The sequence below is a fragment of the Anguilla rostrata genome, chromosome 6 (assembly GCF_018555375.3).
Source record: "Anguilla rostrata isolate EN2019 chromosome 6, ASM1855537v3, whole genome shotgun sequence".
Taxonomy (NCBI): Eukaryota; Metazoa; Chordata; class Actinopteri; order Anguilliformes; family Anguillidae; genus Anguilla; species Anguilla rostrata.
In genome coordinates this window covers 41399856-41416897 of record NC_057938.1, presented here as the reverse complement: position 1 = coordinate 41416897, position 17042 = coordinate 41399856, and the positions used below count along the sequence as shown (strand labels likewise).

The 17042-nt window shown below is 41.5% G+C and overlaps 2 protein-coding genes across 2 annotated transcripts; both read right to left on the bottom strand.

Annotated features, from left to right (window-relative positions):
* Positions 1-271: 271 nt before the first annotated feature.
* LOC135257217 (photoreceptor cilium actin regulator-like) lies at positions 272-7282 on the bottom strand. Its single transcript, XM_064339724.1, has 2 exons — positions 3558-7282; positions 272-1621 (listed from the first exon to the last, which is right to left on the bottom strand). The coding sequence occupies exons 1-2, from the start codon at positions 6836-6838 to the stop codon at positions 1519-1521; spliced, it is 3384 nt and encodes a 1127-aa protein (XP_064195794.1). The 5' UTR covers positions 6839-7282; the 3' UTR covers positions 272-1518.
* A 4429-nt stretch (positions 7283-11711) lies between these two features.
* Positions 11712-16662, bottom strand: LOC135258038 (G-protein coupled receptor family C group 6 member A-like). The gene is given in 6 exon segments (XM_064341233.1): positions 11712-13159; positions 13363-13480; positions 13818-14033; positions 14270-15136; positions 15496-15787; positions 16405-16662. Coding segments are annotated over 6 exon segments (3177 nt in total). The 5' UTR covers positions 16641-16662.
* Positions 16663-17042: the final 380 nt, after the last annotated feature.

Here is a 17042-nt window from a genome sequence, read left to right as displayed (position 1 = left end):
TGTGATGCATCCTGTGTGCTGTAATCAGTACTGTATGTGCTTGTGTTGTGTGATAAGTAATAGTGGTTTGACCTGCGTTCATAACCCTGCAGCCATCTAGATTGATGGCAGATTCATGTGCGACACAAAGACACACTCAAAAAATAAATAAATAAAATAAAGGTAGAGTAGCATTCAACTTGTTGAATGTTGCATATTTGTAAAGTTTACCACCAGGCTGGCAATGTGCATTTCAAATAGGTGATAAAGATACAGAATGGCTAGGCTGAGCTGAAATGAACATTTCCTTTATTTAAAAAATTTAACTGTGTCGACAATTTGCACTTTTATTGGATGTAAAAAACAAACAAAAAACAAATACAAATCGCACAGACATTCACAAGAAAAACAAAAAGTACACGTGAAGATGAAGTAGATCACAAATAACCTAATCAATAAGAAAACATGATCAATTAGATCAATAAGAGAAAAAACAACAAGCAATTAGTCTAAATATAAATGTGGTAGGGTTGGTGCGTGCGTGTGTTTTGTGCACAACTCCTCACAAAACCAGTTGATCCAATTGAGGCATCTTAAAGATCAGCATATTCATTCAATCCAAACTGCTTGGATATACCATTGCCATATCACTTCCCATAGAATACAGTAAAATGGCAGCTTCTGTATCAAGGCATCAGGGCCAACTGAATACATCTTGTAATAGAGCTGAATGTGTGGTGTATTGAAATATGGCAATTCCAACAGAATCCTACGAAACAAATAATAGTATCAGACACTTTCAAATGTATCTATTAATGATAAGTCCTATATGTGAATTCAATATTTCCCCCCAAAAAACATAACCCAAAATTCAAAATATGTAGGAAAACAGGCTAGTCAGATTAATACACTTGAGGTTGATGTCACGTCTATCCACAAACATTATTCAAACACTTGCTGTTCAAGCTACATATTATTTCTTTTACTATAAAATTATGTGCTGCATGACATGAACATGATTCTAGAGACAAGATTAAAACAAGCTATTGAAATGTATGTACTGTATGTTTAAAGGTACAATACTGAATTTATCATGACTTCTATGTCATTTCTCTTTGAATACAAATTGAATGCTCTCAGTCTCAACCAATTTGTTGGTTACATTTGGAAACAAAAGCTCTTGTAGCTTGATGTAGCTTCAGATAGCAATTCATGGTAAAATCCTTAATTTAAATATTATTCAAAGAGATATTTTATTTAAAAACATGTATGTACAGGAACACTGCCATGAATAGCGAATTAATAAATACCTACATACAATCATGGTAAAGTCCTGTAAAATAACATCCTGTTCAATTTTTCTTTCTCTTATGAACATAATAATCAAAAATCTCCAGTTTTAGGAAAGCTTGTATCACAGTGGAAGAGACATTCTTAGAATTCCAGATCAGGTGGTTAAAAACAATCTTGTTGGAGAGTCCAGATGATCCGTAATCCTGTGAGAGCTCCATTGGCCTAATTTTCATTACAAGGCCTGTCCTATGATGCACAGTTCTGGGTATGTGAGGCAGAATGATTTGCAGCTGTGGGTTCTGATTGGGTGTCTAAAGGATCATCCTTGCTGGTTGGTCTAAGCTCCAGCCTATGGGATAGCAGAAAACAGATTATAATTGGTGAGGAGTCGGATTACGAGAATAGTCCAAACTGGTTAGCAGTGGTTTGCATGAGCTAAGGTAATTTATATGAGTTAGGAAGACATAATCTAGGGGATTACTATGACAAAATGAGGTAATGAGGTAATCAGGTAATGAATTACATAACATTTTGAGACCAAAGATAGAAAAGGAGCAGTGGTGTGTTCAGATCTACCCTGATTGCAAGGAAGAATTAAGATGAATTAATTGAAGAACTGGAACAAAGCCAACGTAAACTGAAGCCAAAGCTGATTGACCCACTATAATACAATAGCATTAGCATTGCATAACGTGCAACCACAGGTGTAGTAAAATTTCAAATGGAATGTCGATATCTGCCCAAATCCAAATAGCTCTCTAGACTTTCCTGGCATGAGCCATTCCAAATCCTTAATTCCAAGTAATTCCCTAAAAACTCTACACCACAAATAGGTGATATGTATAAACCTCACAATGTTGCTTCACTTCACTTGTTCTCAGGCTTGCAGGATGCATCACTGCATTGCAGTGATATGATGCACATATACTGGAATGACCTTACTCCTGTACTCGCATGTTCTCAAACTGTGAATTGTATGATGACATTCATTCCAAATTATTCTCTTTTATTTGACAATTTTAATGACTTTGAAGATAGTAGAAAATTGTGTATGACTTTAGTCAGCAAGCAGTATATTAATGATTGTGCCAAAACTTGCCTCCTTATTTAAAATAAGGGGTAATTATAGTGTTGATAATCATGCCTTTTGGCACTGCATGATTGCAAAATGATGTACCATGTAATGCTTGCTGTTGTTTTTATGTATTGTGATTTCAAAAAAGTAACACAAGGTACCTCATAACTGTACCTGAGTGGTCCTCTACACTTCAAAAAAAAATGAACTAATGTGCATTTTTGTGAGCTATGTGTAATATGCTAATTAATTTAATCTCATATTATTTGCCATGTTTGCTTTTGCACTAATGTACTTTAATGTGATTTTGTTCAGAGAAGCAATGTTATTCATTCATGCACAAAAGGATTTTACCCTGCGTTTGTGTATTCCGAAGGGAGACCTTAATGAACATCATTCATTCATTCATTCTTCCATACATTCATACAACCTGTAAACTATGGCTCAAATGATCCCTCAATTAGTTGGGAGAAATGCAGGCTCACTTGTTTTGCTCACAGCTGCAAAAAACATGAGATAGCAAAGAACCACAAGAGTGATTCAGGTGACTTAAAGGAATTAAAAACAGCTGCCAGTTGAAAGCTGGCTCACGTTCTGGGTGTCTTCAAAATATGTACAATGAAGCAGTGTTACAATTCCCAGTGTAAGGACAACATTGAATGTTACCTGCTATTGCAAAAAATTGATGTTTTATTGAAGATGTTACCAACTTTGCAGGTGTATTGATCACTTAAAGCAATTAAAGCTTGACCACACACCCAAATATAAGGCAGACAGCTGGGCCATACCCTCTAGCATAAGGTAGACAGTTAGGCCACACCCACTAGCCCACAAGCATAAGGTAGACAGCTGGTCCACACTTAAATACAAGGCCAACAGATGGCATAATAGGCTAATAGGACACATAAACAGAGCCAGATTGCTGTGGAAATATTGTCTTAAATAGACACCTGGCATGTCAGAGATAAATTAAATTGAAAAAGTACAAGGAGCAAGTAGATTGTCCCCCAACTGCCTGAAACTCTGTATATAGATGTTTATGCATTTTCCATTTGTACAGCTGTATTAACCTTTCAACAACCACCGGGTAAGAAATTACATGAATAATGGAAGTGGAATATATATATATATATACCCATATATTTACAAAAATACTCCTAAAAGGCTTGATTTCGTATTGGGAGCTTTATTACAGAATGATTATACTTACTTCTTGCTACTGATGATGGGGTCATTCCCACAGCTCTCGTTCACTGTGGCGATGGGTTTTTCAGGCTGTTGGGTTGGCAAGGTAACGCTGGAGTGGCGGTCTGTCTGATTTAGTTTGACAAATGGCTGGGGGCCTCGCACTGAAACAGGCAACCTATGACAAGAGGCCATTCCCCAGGGCTGCGGGAGCGCAGAGCTGCCAGATGTGGTCCAGGTTGGGGGCTCAGACAGTGAGGGTAAGGTGTGACAGAAAGCAGAGCGAGCATCATTTAAGGATTGAGAGGGAGATGATGGGCGGGTCCACCGCTCGACTTGGGGAGAGGGTGAAGGTGAGTTGGCCTTCAAGGGACATGAGTCTAAGGTTGAACCTAGGGTCTCTTCTTGCATTAGTTTCAAGGAGTTGAGGTGTCTCTGTTGGCCTGGTGGTGAGGTGGGAAATTTTTCTGGGGGAGGTGGAGTGGGCTGGCATCTAAAAGGAGGAGAATTATGTAATTTCCAGTTGGAGGGGGTACAGGGTGGCATGCGGGCTCTTGAAACAGGTGGAGTGGTTGGCGGTTGAATATAAGGGTACTGAGTTGTGGACTTCATCTCAGAAGAGACATTGTTTCCAATGGAAACTGAGGCTGTTGTGGACCCTACATCCACCAGGTTCTTCACCGGTGAGTCAGTGGCATGACGCAGGTGAATAATCTTTCGAGCCTGCCGATATAGAGTGGCAGTTTCTTCACTCTTGGGGTCTATTTCAAGCTGTAAGCCATCATCCCCACTCTGGTACCCCAGCATGGCATCCTGTCTGACAGGGCAGGTAGGGGACAAGCTAAGGGAGCTGCGTCTTGGGCCGCCATGGCTGGACGGTTCTGTCACTGAAGGTAGGGAGGCACGCAGCCGCTGAGATACCACATTCCTCTGGGGCACAGGAGATCTTCCACTGCTAGTCATGTTATCCCCACTCTCACTAACAAAAAGCCCTGGTGCACACTCAAAGGAGTTATCCATCAAGACCTCGGGAGGAGGGGGTGGAAGACTATCATCGTCAAGGTCTTCTGGTCTGTTCGAGGCCCTGGGGTCCACCGAACAGCTGTTGTTGTTGTTATTGCCATTGATGATGCGAACTGCATTTCTTGTGCTAACAGTGGTAGGAATACCACAGGTCCTGTTCTCTCTAAAAGAGCCATGGATATTTGAAGGCCCTTGGTGTTGTTTGTCATTCTTCTGACTGAAAGTGTCAATTAGCCTTTTGACCGAATTCCTGCCCCTGTGAAATGTAGGGCACTCTGCTTTAGATAGAACAGGGGGACTGGGCTGAATACTAGCCCTCAGCTGCCCACTCCCTACTACCCTTTCTTTCGGTTTCTCTTCCTTTTTCTCTTCTTTTTCCACCCTTTGATGTCTTGATGACTGTGCTCGCAGCCCCATTCTGTCATGGTTGGGTAATATGTTGAAGTTTTTGTCCAAAGAAGACCGTAAACGGTTTGAGACAGGGGGCTGAGGATGCAGGAGTTTTCTTACTTCTTCTGGTTTTCCCCTTCCAATATTTAAAATAGCTGTTCCTTTAGCCTCTACCCCTGCCTCACCTTTGCTCATCCTCTCCATTCGACGACTCAGGTCCCTCTGTGTCCTCTCTAGCTGCAGAAGGGTGGGGTCCTCGGCCTGGCTGCGCAGGGATTCTGCAGATCGCGAGCGTTGCCGCCTGCCCGCTGATGCATTTTTTCTAGCAACATTGAAGGTGGCACTTGCCGTCTGGGGCCGTCTGGCTTGCCAGTCGTCCTCCTCTGTCCACTGGGGGGAGTCCACCCCCATACCGTCTGCTCTTCTGGATCTCATCATAGAACACTGAGAGGGGATAAAGCGGATGCGGCCACTGATGGCATCTTTCATCTTAAATGTTAACTCCACGTTTTGCGGGTTCTCAATACGCGTTGTGGCCGGGTGACGTGTAAGCTGACTTGGATCGGGTGGGGAAGAGTTTGACCTCTGCCTACTCTTTTTTTCACCTTCTTCTTCATCTTCATCATCGTCATTTTCATCCTCATCATCTTCTGAGCCTCGCAGGTAGTCTGTACCTGTCTGGTCTTTGCCAGTATAAGGCGAGTCCAGGGAATTCAGTGAAGGGCTGGCGTTCACTTTTCCAACCTGCCTAGTTCTGGCCTTCCCTTGCTGGCCTGAGCTGGATGTATTGCAGGGGTGGCTCCTGGACTTAGCACCAGTGGTGCCAGCAGACTCGCAGCTCTCCCGCCTGTGTTGAGGCTTCTCAGATCCAGCCAGTGATTCATTGTCTGCCCCAATGCCACTGTCCTCACTCTGCAGAGCAGAGTCTTCAGGGCTGGATTTTCGGTAGGCGGCCGCCTCAATATGCGCTATGACTTGTGACAGTCGCCCCTCTGCCACCTTTTTGGCCTTAAGCTTCTCATCGAGCAGCTCAGAGAGGGAGAAAAAGTAATCAGAGGCCTCTTCCAGAGCAGAATCCCCCAACCCACCTACAGAGTCCCCTACTAGCCGCATCCTCTCTGTGGAGTATTGGAGTAGCTGCTGCATTAGGTCTGGGGGATGGCTCTCTGGCTTGGCTGAAGCTGTGGAACAATGGTCCATCATGGGGCAGGGCCAGGCCAGGTGGTCTCTGTGCTCCTTCAACATTTGCTCTCCCTCAGTGGCCATTTCCTCCAGGCTATGGGAGACCTCCTCATAGCGCAGCACCATGAAGGCTACCATAGGCCGCAGAGAGAGCTGTGTGTGTGCTGCCTGATCCAGCAGTCCAAGCAGAGCCTCATATTTGGAAATGCTGGGATTCAGGTAAGCATAAGCTGCCTGGTGAGCTTTCACCATGGGTTCTGGGAAGTCCACTTTCTGCTCACTGAGAAAAGCCTGTTTATCTTTGTATTTTTGTCTGCTCTGTCTGCTCCCTTTACTCCTTCTGGGCCTACTTCCTACTGTTTTACCTTGATTTTCCTCTATGGAGAGATTTTGTGTTTCTTTTTCCTGGGGCACCACATTGACCTCTACCTCTTGGGTGCTCACCTTGGCCAGGACTGTGCCTACCTCAGAGGCTACTCCAGCTAATGAGAGCCTCCTCCCCTCCTGGGGCACTATGGAGGCATCTTTCTGGATCATCGATGTCCTTTCGCCATCATCAATCTCTATCTGGCTTACAGAGGAACTACATGCTTTGTCATTAGATTGCAGATTACTGTCAAACTCCGCAGGACCTCTCATCAGAACCCCACTGTCAGTGATGGGACTCGCAGCATCATTCCAATTATGGCCTTTGGATGGAGAGCACCCCATATTTATGAGTCCTTATTTTTCTTCTTTGATAATACTTTTTTAAAATACTGTAATATTAACAAAATTAGAACAATGGTACACTGTGTACTAGAGGAAAGACTAAATGTACAACAAAGTAGGTAAGAATTTAGCTGCACCTGTCATCGTTTCATCCATCCAGTTGCTGAAGAAGTCCTTGTGTTTGAAAGAGTGCCTTTATGTTTTGAAATAACTGTCCAAAGCACAAATAAGTACAAATGAATGTTACCAGTCCATCCAGAACTTCAGCCTTTTCACGAGCCTCGGAAGTCAATCAGTCCATCTTTCTATTTTCACAGGTCCGTCTTTCCCGAAAGAAAATACAAGGTTCACAGTTTGATGGCGTAGTGTTCTTCCTACCTAACAGAGTAAGAGCAGCTGAAAGGATAAAGGAGGATTTGTGCTTTCTCCTCTCCCTGTGTGCACAGATGGTCATGTTAGAGAAAATACTTAAGACCTTGCATACGTAATACCTTAAGCTCATCATGGTAATCAGCTGCCTTGTTTGCCAGTTGCCATTTATAGCATGCCAGTACAGGACTGTGTCTACCAGACCATTCATTCTATTATAGTTTGCCATCAGAGTTGAACAGGAGAAAAGTGGAAAAGTGTGACTCACTGAAAACTGAATTGGACCAAAAAACTTGCAGTCTGAGATTAAGCTGATCACTAACAGAAATTCTGCAGCATCATGCTAAAAATAATAACTAACAATGAAATCACACAGCTTGGCTGACAAACAGCACCTATTTAAAAAATAGCCTATTTTAAATAGGATACACCAGCGTTGTCCTGCCTGGGATTTGTACACACACTAACTTTCAGAACCCTATTTTACACTTAGCTTCTCTTGAATGTGCAGTAATATGTAATGTCAACATGTCAATAGCTGTACTGTTGTGTTCTGTAGCATGTTTATCTTCTATAGCATATGGAAAAATGCCTTGTACAAATTAAGGTTCATTCTACAGAATTACAAAATGGTAAAAATGGTAAATGGACTGCATTTATATAGCACTTTTATCCAAAGCGCTTTACAATTGATGTCTCTCATTCACCAGAGCAGTTAGGGGTTAGGTGTCTTGCTCAAGGACACTTTGACAAGCCCAGGGCGGGGTTTGAACCGGCAACCCTCCTACTGCCAGACAATCGGTCTTACCTCCTGAGCTATGTCACCCCCGTGTATATATATGGAACACTTGTTTCAATTAAAAAAATGAAATAAACATATGACGGTTAAAACTATTAGCGAATAACCTTCCATTTACATATGAAATAAAATAAAAAAACACTAATTTGCCAAACAATAAGTGGAAAGGGGCTTCTATCTGTAGCTCACATTGGCAAGATAAAATTTTCCTTATGCATGAGTGAATCTCTCTCTCTCTCTCTCTCTCTCTCTGTCACACACACACACACACACACACACAAACAATTAGTCCTGTTTGTATGTTTACGAAGAGTTCAAACTTTCTTGCTTTAGTCTGCTTTACTGTCTCTACCAAATGAATATGCCTCTTACAATATTAGCATTTTTACCAGTGTATTGTTTTTTTCAAACAACATCTGAACATTGTTTTTCATTTTTTTAAACTTCCTTATTGTTTTGATTTTTTCAGACCAAGATTCCAATAATGCCCAGATGCTGCTATCATTAGATGTAACTAATATTAATATTAATAATAAAATAATATCTGCAAGTCATTGAAAACCATTGCATACCCATTCCAGAAAGTAAAAAATATTATTTAACATTTGAAAGAGAGGTATACAAATATTTAGTATTTATAGATTTGTTGTAATGTATGGCAGAACTAAAACTATAAAGAATCAAAGAACCCACACAATTGGCTGGGCTATGGCAGATTTCAGAGAGTCAGGTCACCCTACTGCTAAAGGCAAAGGCAGGTATTGAATGTATAATACAGTGATCAGGACACCAAGACACAAATTTAATGCACAATAGTGAATGTATTTTCATGTTAGTTGCCTCTGAGGCTGTCTTTGGACTGGCCTTTTAATGAAAAACAAAGCAACATGACTACGCTAGTTTTTGCAGATTTGTGTTTGACTATGACTATGACTATGAAATATTAATTTTTTATAGAAAAAAGAGATGAGATTAACCCTAATTTTCAACATTTTACCAATACCATAATAATATAAAGTTTCTTATATCTGCATGTTGTCCTCTGTAATATCACTCACAAGGTGTTATTATTTAATTAGTATTATTATTTTAATTAAAATTTTTTTTTTTATTCATGCATACATCATTAAGCCAACTGGGGAACTGAACTGATTTTGATTGAGTGGAATCCCTATGCTTCTGCACATTTATGCTTGACTAGGTGTCCCAGTTCCCATTGCTGCCCACTGTGTTTCAGTTCTTGTAGTTATTCCTCGTGGATACCCTGGTTGTTGTTTTGTTGGTGTAACCAAGTCCATTATTCTGGTAGAAAAAAACTTGTTTGCTGAATTTGGCTCTGCCTCTTATGATTGTCTCTGTACTTGGATCCTATTCTTTTGCCTTGTGACAGTTGGTGGTTACCTCACTGGGGGCCAATGTTAAACCCCCCACTCCCTGGAGATTTTGTGTTAGTAACTGATAATGAGTTGATGGCCCTGTACTATTCATAGCTGCTTCTTCAAGGCTTCTGGTAAACTCAGTGTAATCCTGGGACCTCTCCTTTCTGGACTGAATTGAGAAAGACGTTCCACATCACTATAAAATTTTTGAATACTTTTATGATTGCATTGTAATTACACTGGGAGCACTATATCAGATAGAAACTGTTTTGAATGTACACTGTATGTAATGTAGTACTTAAGCAGTTTATATAGATAGTATACCTGAACATTCTTGCTGTGACATCAAGCAAGAATGTCAAGATTATAAAAGAGTAAGGCTAAGAACAGGAACATGAACAAAGTAGACAAATCCTAAGATGTAACAAAATTGTAGAGATGGTCAAAACATCATTGCATTGTTGTGTCACCAGAGGGTCATGGAGTGCTAGGTTGACTTAATTTTCGGTCCTTCACCAAACATAGGATTATAGACACCAATGAAGTATACAATAGAATAGGTGCATTTTTTATGTTTGCTGTCTTCTGTGCTTGATCAAATAGTTTCAGTTTCAATGGCTTGGCTACCACAATGAAAGTATAACACAGGCATGTTCTGCTGAAATCTAGTATACAAACACAATACAACAATTTCAAAGTTTCAGTTTATTGATTAAAAGGTTTAGCATGTACATTATAAATGGCACAATACAGATCTTTTCTGCGATGTATCTTAACAACTGCATCCATGTTTAAAAACACAAGGACATAATGTTATAATACACTGAAGCAGTTGTCACACAGTGTCTTACAAAGGCTCTTGGTGATGTAGCAAAGCATTAGGAGAACATCCTGCAATCTGGCAGTTTCATTCGTTGTACTTAATTTATGTTTTGTGGTGAATATAGAATTGTGGTTTTGACACTTGGTGTAGCCACTTGAAAATAAAGAATGAAAGTCATATCTATCAATGTACATTTTGCAAAATAACAACAATAATAATAATAATCAAATAAAACACTTTGCAAGGTAAATAAGCCATAGAAGTAATTCATAAAAGATATTACAAGAACCAACTGACTCTCTTGTTCACTCTTACTACCTTTAGGCTGATTCATTAATTCTGCAGCTTTCCTGTTCTACCTTAAAAAATTTGGCAGCATAGCATAGTGGTTAGGGAACTTAGGAACCTAGTGGTTATAGGCTAAATTCCCTGATGGAACACAGCCATTGTATCCTTAAGCAAGGTACTTACCCTGGTTTGCTTTACAAAGTATGCAGCTGTACAAATTGATTTGATGCACATAATCTAAACTGTATATATCCAGTTGTTCAGGATAAGAAAATCAAAATAAGAATATTTCAGTGCCTACTAGACGTACAGAAAGTATCCATAGGATAGTATAGACAAGTATTTGTTGGATACTTTTCTTTAGTTTGAACTATACTGAATAAGGTGACGTGTACAAAATAATGTTACATTAATGTATTGTTTATATTTCAGGGAAATATGAAAACCAAGCACTATGTATTAAAGGGTAGGATACACTTGTATCCAAGAGTTGAAGCACCTGGCAAAGGGCATCATGCTCCATTTACACAGACATTTTTTAGTGCATAATTTTAAAAAAATGTCCTTGAATGAGCATATGAAGAAATAAAGATATTAATACAGAGGACCCTCGCCATTTTCATATTTATAATTCCCAGCTTTGTGCATTCACATTAGGCCTCAGTATTTATTGGAAATTACATGAATATACCTATTTAACACTTGTGTACTATATGAAGAAGACTTCTGGCAGCACAATATCAAAAAAATGAAACAAATTAAAAAGGCATTTATGAATAATATGGAAATTAATATTTATTACTTATGTGTGTAATTAAGTGGGCATAAAGTTCAATGAGGTTCAAAAAATCTATAAATCAGCACATACAAATGTGGGCTGTACTGACACTATCTGAAAAACAAATTTAAAAACGGGGCTATTTAATCCTGCAGACTAACATGCACTTCCTCCAAAATGCATGCGGCTTCTTTTTCACTCTGCAGCTGTGCAGCCATTGTGCCATTTGGTGGTGTTTTGGCTTATTCTGTGCCACCCTGCGGGAGATCCAGCCAAGATCAGAATTGACTGGGTCAAAATTTCTAGACAATGGGGGCTAGGTGGTAGTATGCCAATAGGGAAACTAATGAGTATTCCATCGTGCTGGGTGGTCCATAAGGGGAGCTGCTCCTGATATGCTGATGCCTTCTCTGCCTCAGATGAGGGCTTTAACTCTCCTATTCTGAGAATTTGGAGAGATTGCCCTCTGTGGAATTGGAATAACTGAGATCTGTAGGGGAAGCACTAGTTTCAACAAAGCCGTGAAAGTCTTCAGTGCTGACAGCATCCATGATGCCCTCAGTGCTCACAGCATCCATGTTACCTTCAGTGCTCACAGCATCCATGATGCCCTTAGTGCTGACAGCATCCATGATGCCCTCAGTGCTGACAGCATCCATGATGCCCTCAGTGCTGACAGCATCCATGATGCCCTCAGTGCTGACAGCATCCATGATGCCCTCAGTGCTGACAGCATCCATGATGCCTTCAGTGCTGACAGCATCCATGATGCCCTCAGTGCTGACAGCATCCATGATGCCCTCAGTGCTGACAGCATCCATGATGCCCTCAGTGCTCACAGCATCCATGATGCCTTCAGTGCTGACAGCGTCCATGATGCCCTCAGTGCTGACAGCATCCATGATGCATCCAGTGCTCACAGCATCCATGGCGCCTAGCCCAGTGTCCCAGGATATAATGTCAAACAAAGAAACTGAAGACTCAATTGAAAAAATTCGCAATCTGCGCTCTACCTCTGCCCTGTCATTTTTCTTCTTTCTACAGAGTGCAATGTAGCACTTGGGCACAAAGTGGCAGAAGATAATGCCATAGCTGGAGGCCAGGACAGCAGAAGCCTGGACGATTGAGCGCTCGTTGACTTTGTTCCTGCTGATGTAGATTGGGATGAAGCACACCCACACAAACAGGTAAATGAGCATGCTGAAGATGATATTGCCTGTCTCGTTGAAATCTTGCGGGACTTTCCTGCCCTTGAAGGCCAGCAAGAAACAGACAAAGGCCAGCAGGCCAATGTAACCGTGCATGACGGCAAAGCCCACACCCGTCCCCTCGGTGCACTGTAGCCACTTTTCCATGCCCTGTTCAAAGTACCGCACCTGCGAGGTGTCGAAAATCAGCCAGAAGGTGCAAATAAGCCCTTAGCCTATGGTAACCAGGATGACAATAGCAAGGGGTTTATAGAGCTTCTTGAGTTGGTGTTGTCTGACCAGGTCAATCAGGAAGGCCAGGAAAGTACGGAATGCCCTGACCAGGATGCAGGAGACACAGAGGGAGAAGCCCAGGGCATACATAACCTGGCGGGCCTGGCAGAGGTGGTCACTAGGCTTGCCCACGAAGAGCACCACACTTCCAAAACTTACGGACAGCCCAACAATCATGACATAACACAGTTTCCCGCCAGCTATCTTCACTGCAGGCGTTTTACGGTGCACCAAGAAGACAATAAGAATAGCCAGCAGCAGTAGTATCCCCACCACTGCTGCTGCTACCAGGGCAATGGCATAGGGCTCCTCCCACTTATAGAACATCTCTGTTCTTTTATCACAATGGTTCCACCCCCTCAGAGACCAAGTACCATTTGGACATCTTTCACAGTTATTCAGATCTGCAGAAAGGGTAGAGACGACATTACAAACGGTCAGTCTGATGTGTGCAGCTCAGAAAGTGAAAAAGAAATTAGTCAATGCACAGACAAAATAAAGGAAAAACTGTTAGACTATGCATACATTCCAAGCATGAGTACAGTGCAGATGAATGCACTGTGACAACTGTCCATAATAAAGTTTGGAAATTTGATTTGTTACTCACTCCAATCATTCGTGTAGGTACCTTCCTCACATGGTGTACAGTTATAGCAGCAGGAAATGTTGGAGACCTTCTTTACTGTACCAGGTGTGCATGGTTTAGAGCACCTGGACTGTGGGACCTGGGAGACAAAAGCAAGAGAAGATTTCACCATGGGAGACAAACACCTGTCTGAACTTTACATCTGAATCATTATAGACTCAATTTATTTCTGTTGTTCTTATAGCAAATAGATAATTTGCACCATAGCTTAAATCAGGATTCAGTCTGAGGTGAAGTCACAAAGGTTGTATATGGCATAAAGTCAATAGTTTCTCAAAGCTGTAATGACCTGGTTCTAATAGTCAACTATGTAACAATTAGCTGTGTGACTGTATTCCAGTCACTGCAACAATAATAGCTACAGACAGCATTTGGAAGCGATTTATACTTCAGATGTACAATCAGGCTAAACTAACCGTGTTGTTGCCGGAGTTTATCCACTGGAGTTTATCTTCATTCAGCTCCACTTCTCCATCCATCTGCCGATATCTTCCGACCACCCTGAGCTGTCTCTTGTCTCCAGCCTTTACCCACATGATCAGGTCATAGCCATTCATAAAGTTTAAAGACTCATCAAAAAAGAGCTGGCGACCATCTAGTTCAAAATTGACCTTTTTAAGTTCTTCCAGAAGCTGTGAAGAGAAACCAGGCAGTGTGAAATTGAAGACAATCCACAATAATTAGAGTTAAACCATTTCAATAACAACAGCGGAAATTTCTATTTTAAGCATTAAAGTGACTACAGTAAACTACAGTACTGTAGGCCACTGATATTTATTCTATTGATTTGATTTGAACATGCTTGTAATAACTGAGCATCTTTATGCTGTGGGGCTGTCCTGTTGTCTAGAATTGCCTTTTTCCTTACCTTCCACGGTTGGAAATTATTTCCCCCTGTACAGGCAGTGTTATTACACTTCAAAAGATGCTTCAGGGCATGAGCTATTGTCAACAGAGCCAGCCTCTCATTGTAGGTGTCAGTCTGGTCAACACTATTAACCAAAAAGTCATCATCCATCTGCTGTGGGTCAGGATCAGATAGGCCACAAGCTTTTGGGGATTTAAACCTTAGAGAGTCAGGGACAGGACATAATTCTGCAGGTCTTTTGTTGAGGCAGTCTCTGTGCTGAAGAAGCTCTGGGGTGCAGCTGAATCTCAGCCGCTTGTATTCTTGGATGAAGTGGTTCACTGCCCCTGGGCCAGGCTGCAGCTTCTGAAGGTACTGTTTGAATCCTGGGTTCTCTCCAGTGATGAAGGTGAAGCCAAAGATGTCCCCCACTTGGTTGATTCCTTCCATGCTAGCAAGATTTCGGGAAAAAGACCAGGTATCACTAGCGATCCATGTTCGGGAAGTGTTGGTGCGGATCATCTCCTGAAAGAGCCCCTCCACCAGCTGCACCTTAAGGATGAGCAGCACCACCTGGGCTTCGGAGGAGCGGATCTGCTGAGCCACCTCTCGGATCCGATGACTGCTACTGCCATGGTCCAAGTAGTGTGGCAGAACCTCCTGGAAGGCTACGCACACCCCTGCATGCTTTGCATTCCGCAAGAATTCCCGGAAGGCTGCGTTTCCATAGTCATCATCCCCATACACCACACCCACCCAGTCCCAGCTGAAGCGGGACATGAGCTTGACCAGGGCCAATGTCTGGTGCTCATCGCTGGGGATGGGGCGCAGGAAAGATGGGAAGCGTAGTTTGTCGCTCAGAATGGCTGCAGAAGATGTGCAGCTGATCTGATGGGGCACAGTACACAAAATCAGGCTTTCAAATGCAAGGCTTTAGGGAAATACAGGCCAAAAGCCATCGTGGAAAAATGAAATATTTATCATGAAACTTCCACTCACTTTTGGTGAGTTTTAAATACTCGTTAACATAATTAAATTTGTATACATTAATGTATGCATATACATGTGATGTACACATGAATAAAATTTCCACAATAGTCCAAAACTGTTTTTTAAACAAGAAGTTTGAAATATTGAACTGAATGTAACAGGAATGACAATAGTATTGTGCCAATGTGTTTGAAGAGACAGCAGCTGGGTATTAAATAGTCAGTCAATGAAAACTAATAAGAGCTGTTATTGCTCACCTGTGGGACCATGTAGAAACCCAGTAGCCTAGCAACAGGGATCGACTGTTCTGAGTATCGATCTCCAATGACGACTTTGACCGGTGGTCGATAGTCAGTGTACTCACACTGGATGGGCAGTGAGCCATTGATAGACAGCAGACGTTCAGCGACGTGGACCGCTTTGGCAGCATCAGAGCAGGTATCGCAAGCAATATATCCCAGTCGAACTCCAGGGAGGAAGCCAGAGTCATTGATTGTTTCAATGGTGTGGATCACAGCCAGGGTCCGCACAAATGCTTCCAAATAAAAACTAAAGAGCAGCAAATGAAGAAATGTATGAATATGAGTGATCAATAAAGCATTAACCTACTCTAATCGTCTGCTATTGTATAGTGCCTCTGATATCATAAAGACTGACCTTTTGAATGTATTTCAGTTATTTGAGAACTTTTTGAGTAACAAGTATAATAAACTGAATTTTATAATCAGTAGATTAAAAATAACTAAATGCATGATGTATTTCAGTTGTATTGGAGCTTCAGTTGTATTGGAGCTGAAAGACATTCTTTTTAAACTTGTAAATCTTTAGCTTTATGATTATTAGATTTGTGTGTAAAAATATTTATGTCACAATAAATATTTGCCACTTATCACTTTCCTGTCAGGCAAATGCACATATTAAGCTGTAAATACTCATTCTTTTTTCAATGCCTAGTGATACACTTTTATGTACATGTATTTTTTATTGATTTTTGTGTTTATTTAAATGAAATGATGAAAAATGATAATTGATTTAAATGATTAGCACCAAAGATTCTCTGTTTTCTGTGTGTCTACTATGTGATAAAAAATAAATTAGGAAGAACGTATGTGTCAGGCTCAGGACACACACACACGCACACACTCACGCACACACGCAGTGCTCACCCTGTGCAGTTGAACCTCTCGGGCCGTGTTCGTTTTTGCAGAGCTGAAACTTTGACGTGGTATGGGTTCAGCACCCCTATCAGCACGTCCCCCGGTGCCTCAGCCCCACACGTGGACAGGGAAAAATCACAGCACCCCCCCAGACTCAGCAGCAGGCTCACACTGAAGATGCATTGAAAAAAGTGGGGCAGCATCTTGTGCGCGAGGGTGTGAAGCACTCTCACAATGAGGTACATGTTGCTTTGATTCTTATATCGAGAGGAGAAGCGCAGGGGGAAGAGGGAGGTGTCAATGCATGTCGCATGAAAAAAAAAAATTAAATTTAAAAAATGAGGTTGCCTCAGAGAATGTCACTTCTCCACATTCTATGGCGGAAGCCCCCGTGGAGACAGGGAATGGGCTGATACAGAGTTTGGCAAGATATCGTAAAATTCCCCTCAGGGATTCCCGAAAAACTACTGGAGGAACAGGCCTGACAAGAACATATATGGGTGCTGAAGCAGATAAACATGATAGTCAAATGAGAAATTACGACTTGATGGGTTAAAGTCCCTGAACTGTGACTTCTCTGAATTTGCCCTGTCTTCACTGTAAATGTAAATAGTTTTAGTTGAGCATGTTAACATGGCTGTTGGAAT

Coding starts and splice junctions, on each gene's coding strand:
- LOC135257217 (XM_064339724.1), bottom strand. CDS start 6,838: ATGGGGTGCTCTCCATCCAAAGGCCATAATTGGAATGATGCTGCGAGT. Junction 1,622..3,557: donor CCCATCATCAGTAGCAAGAA/GTAAGTATAATC, acceptor GCTATCCCATAG/GCTGGAGCTTAGACCAACCA.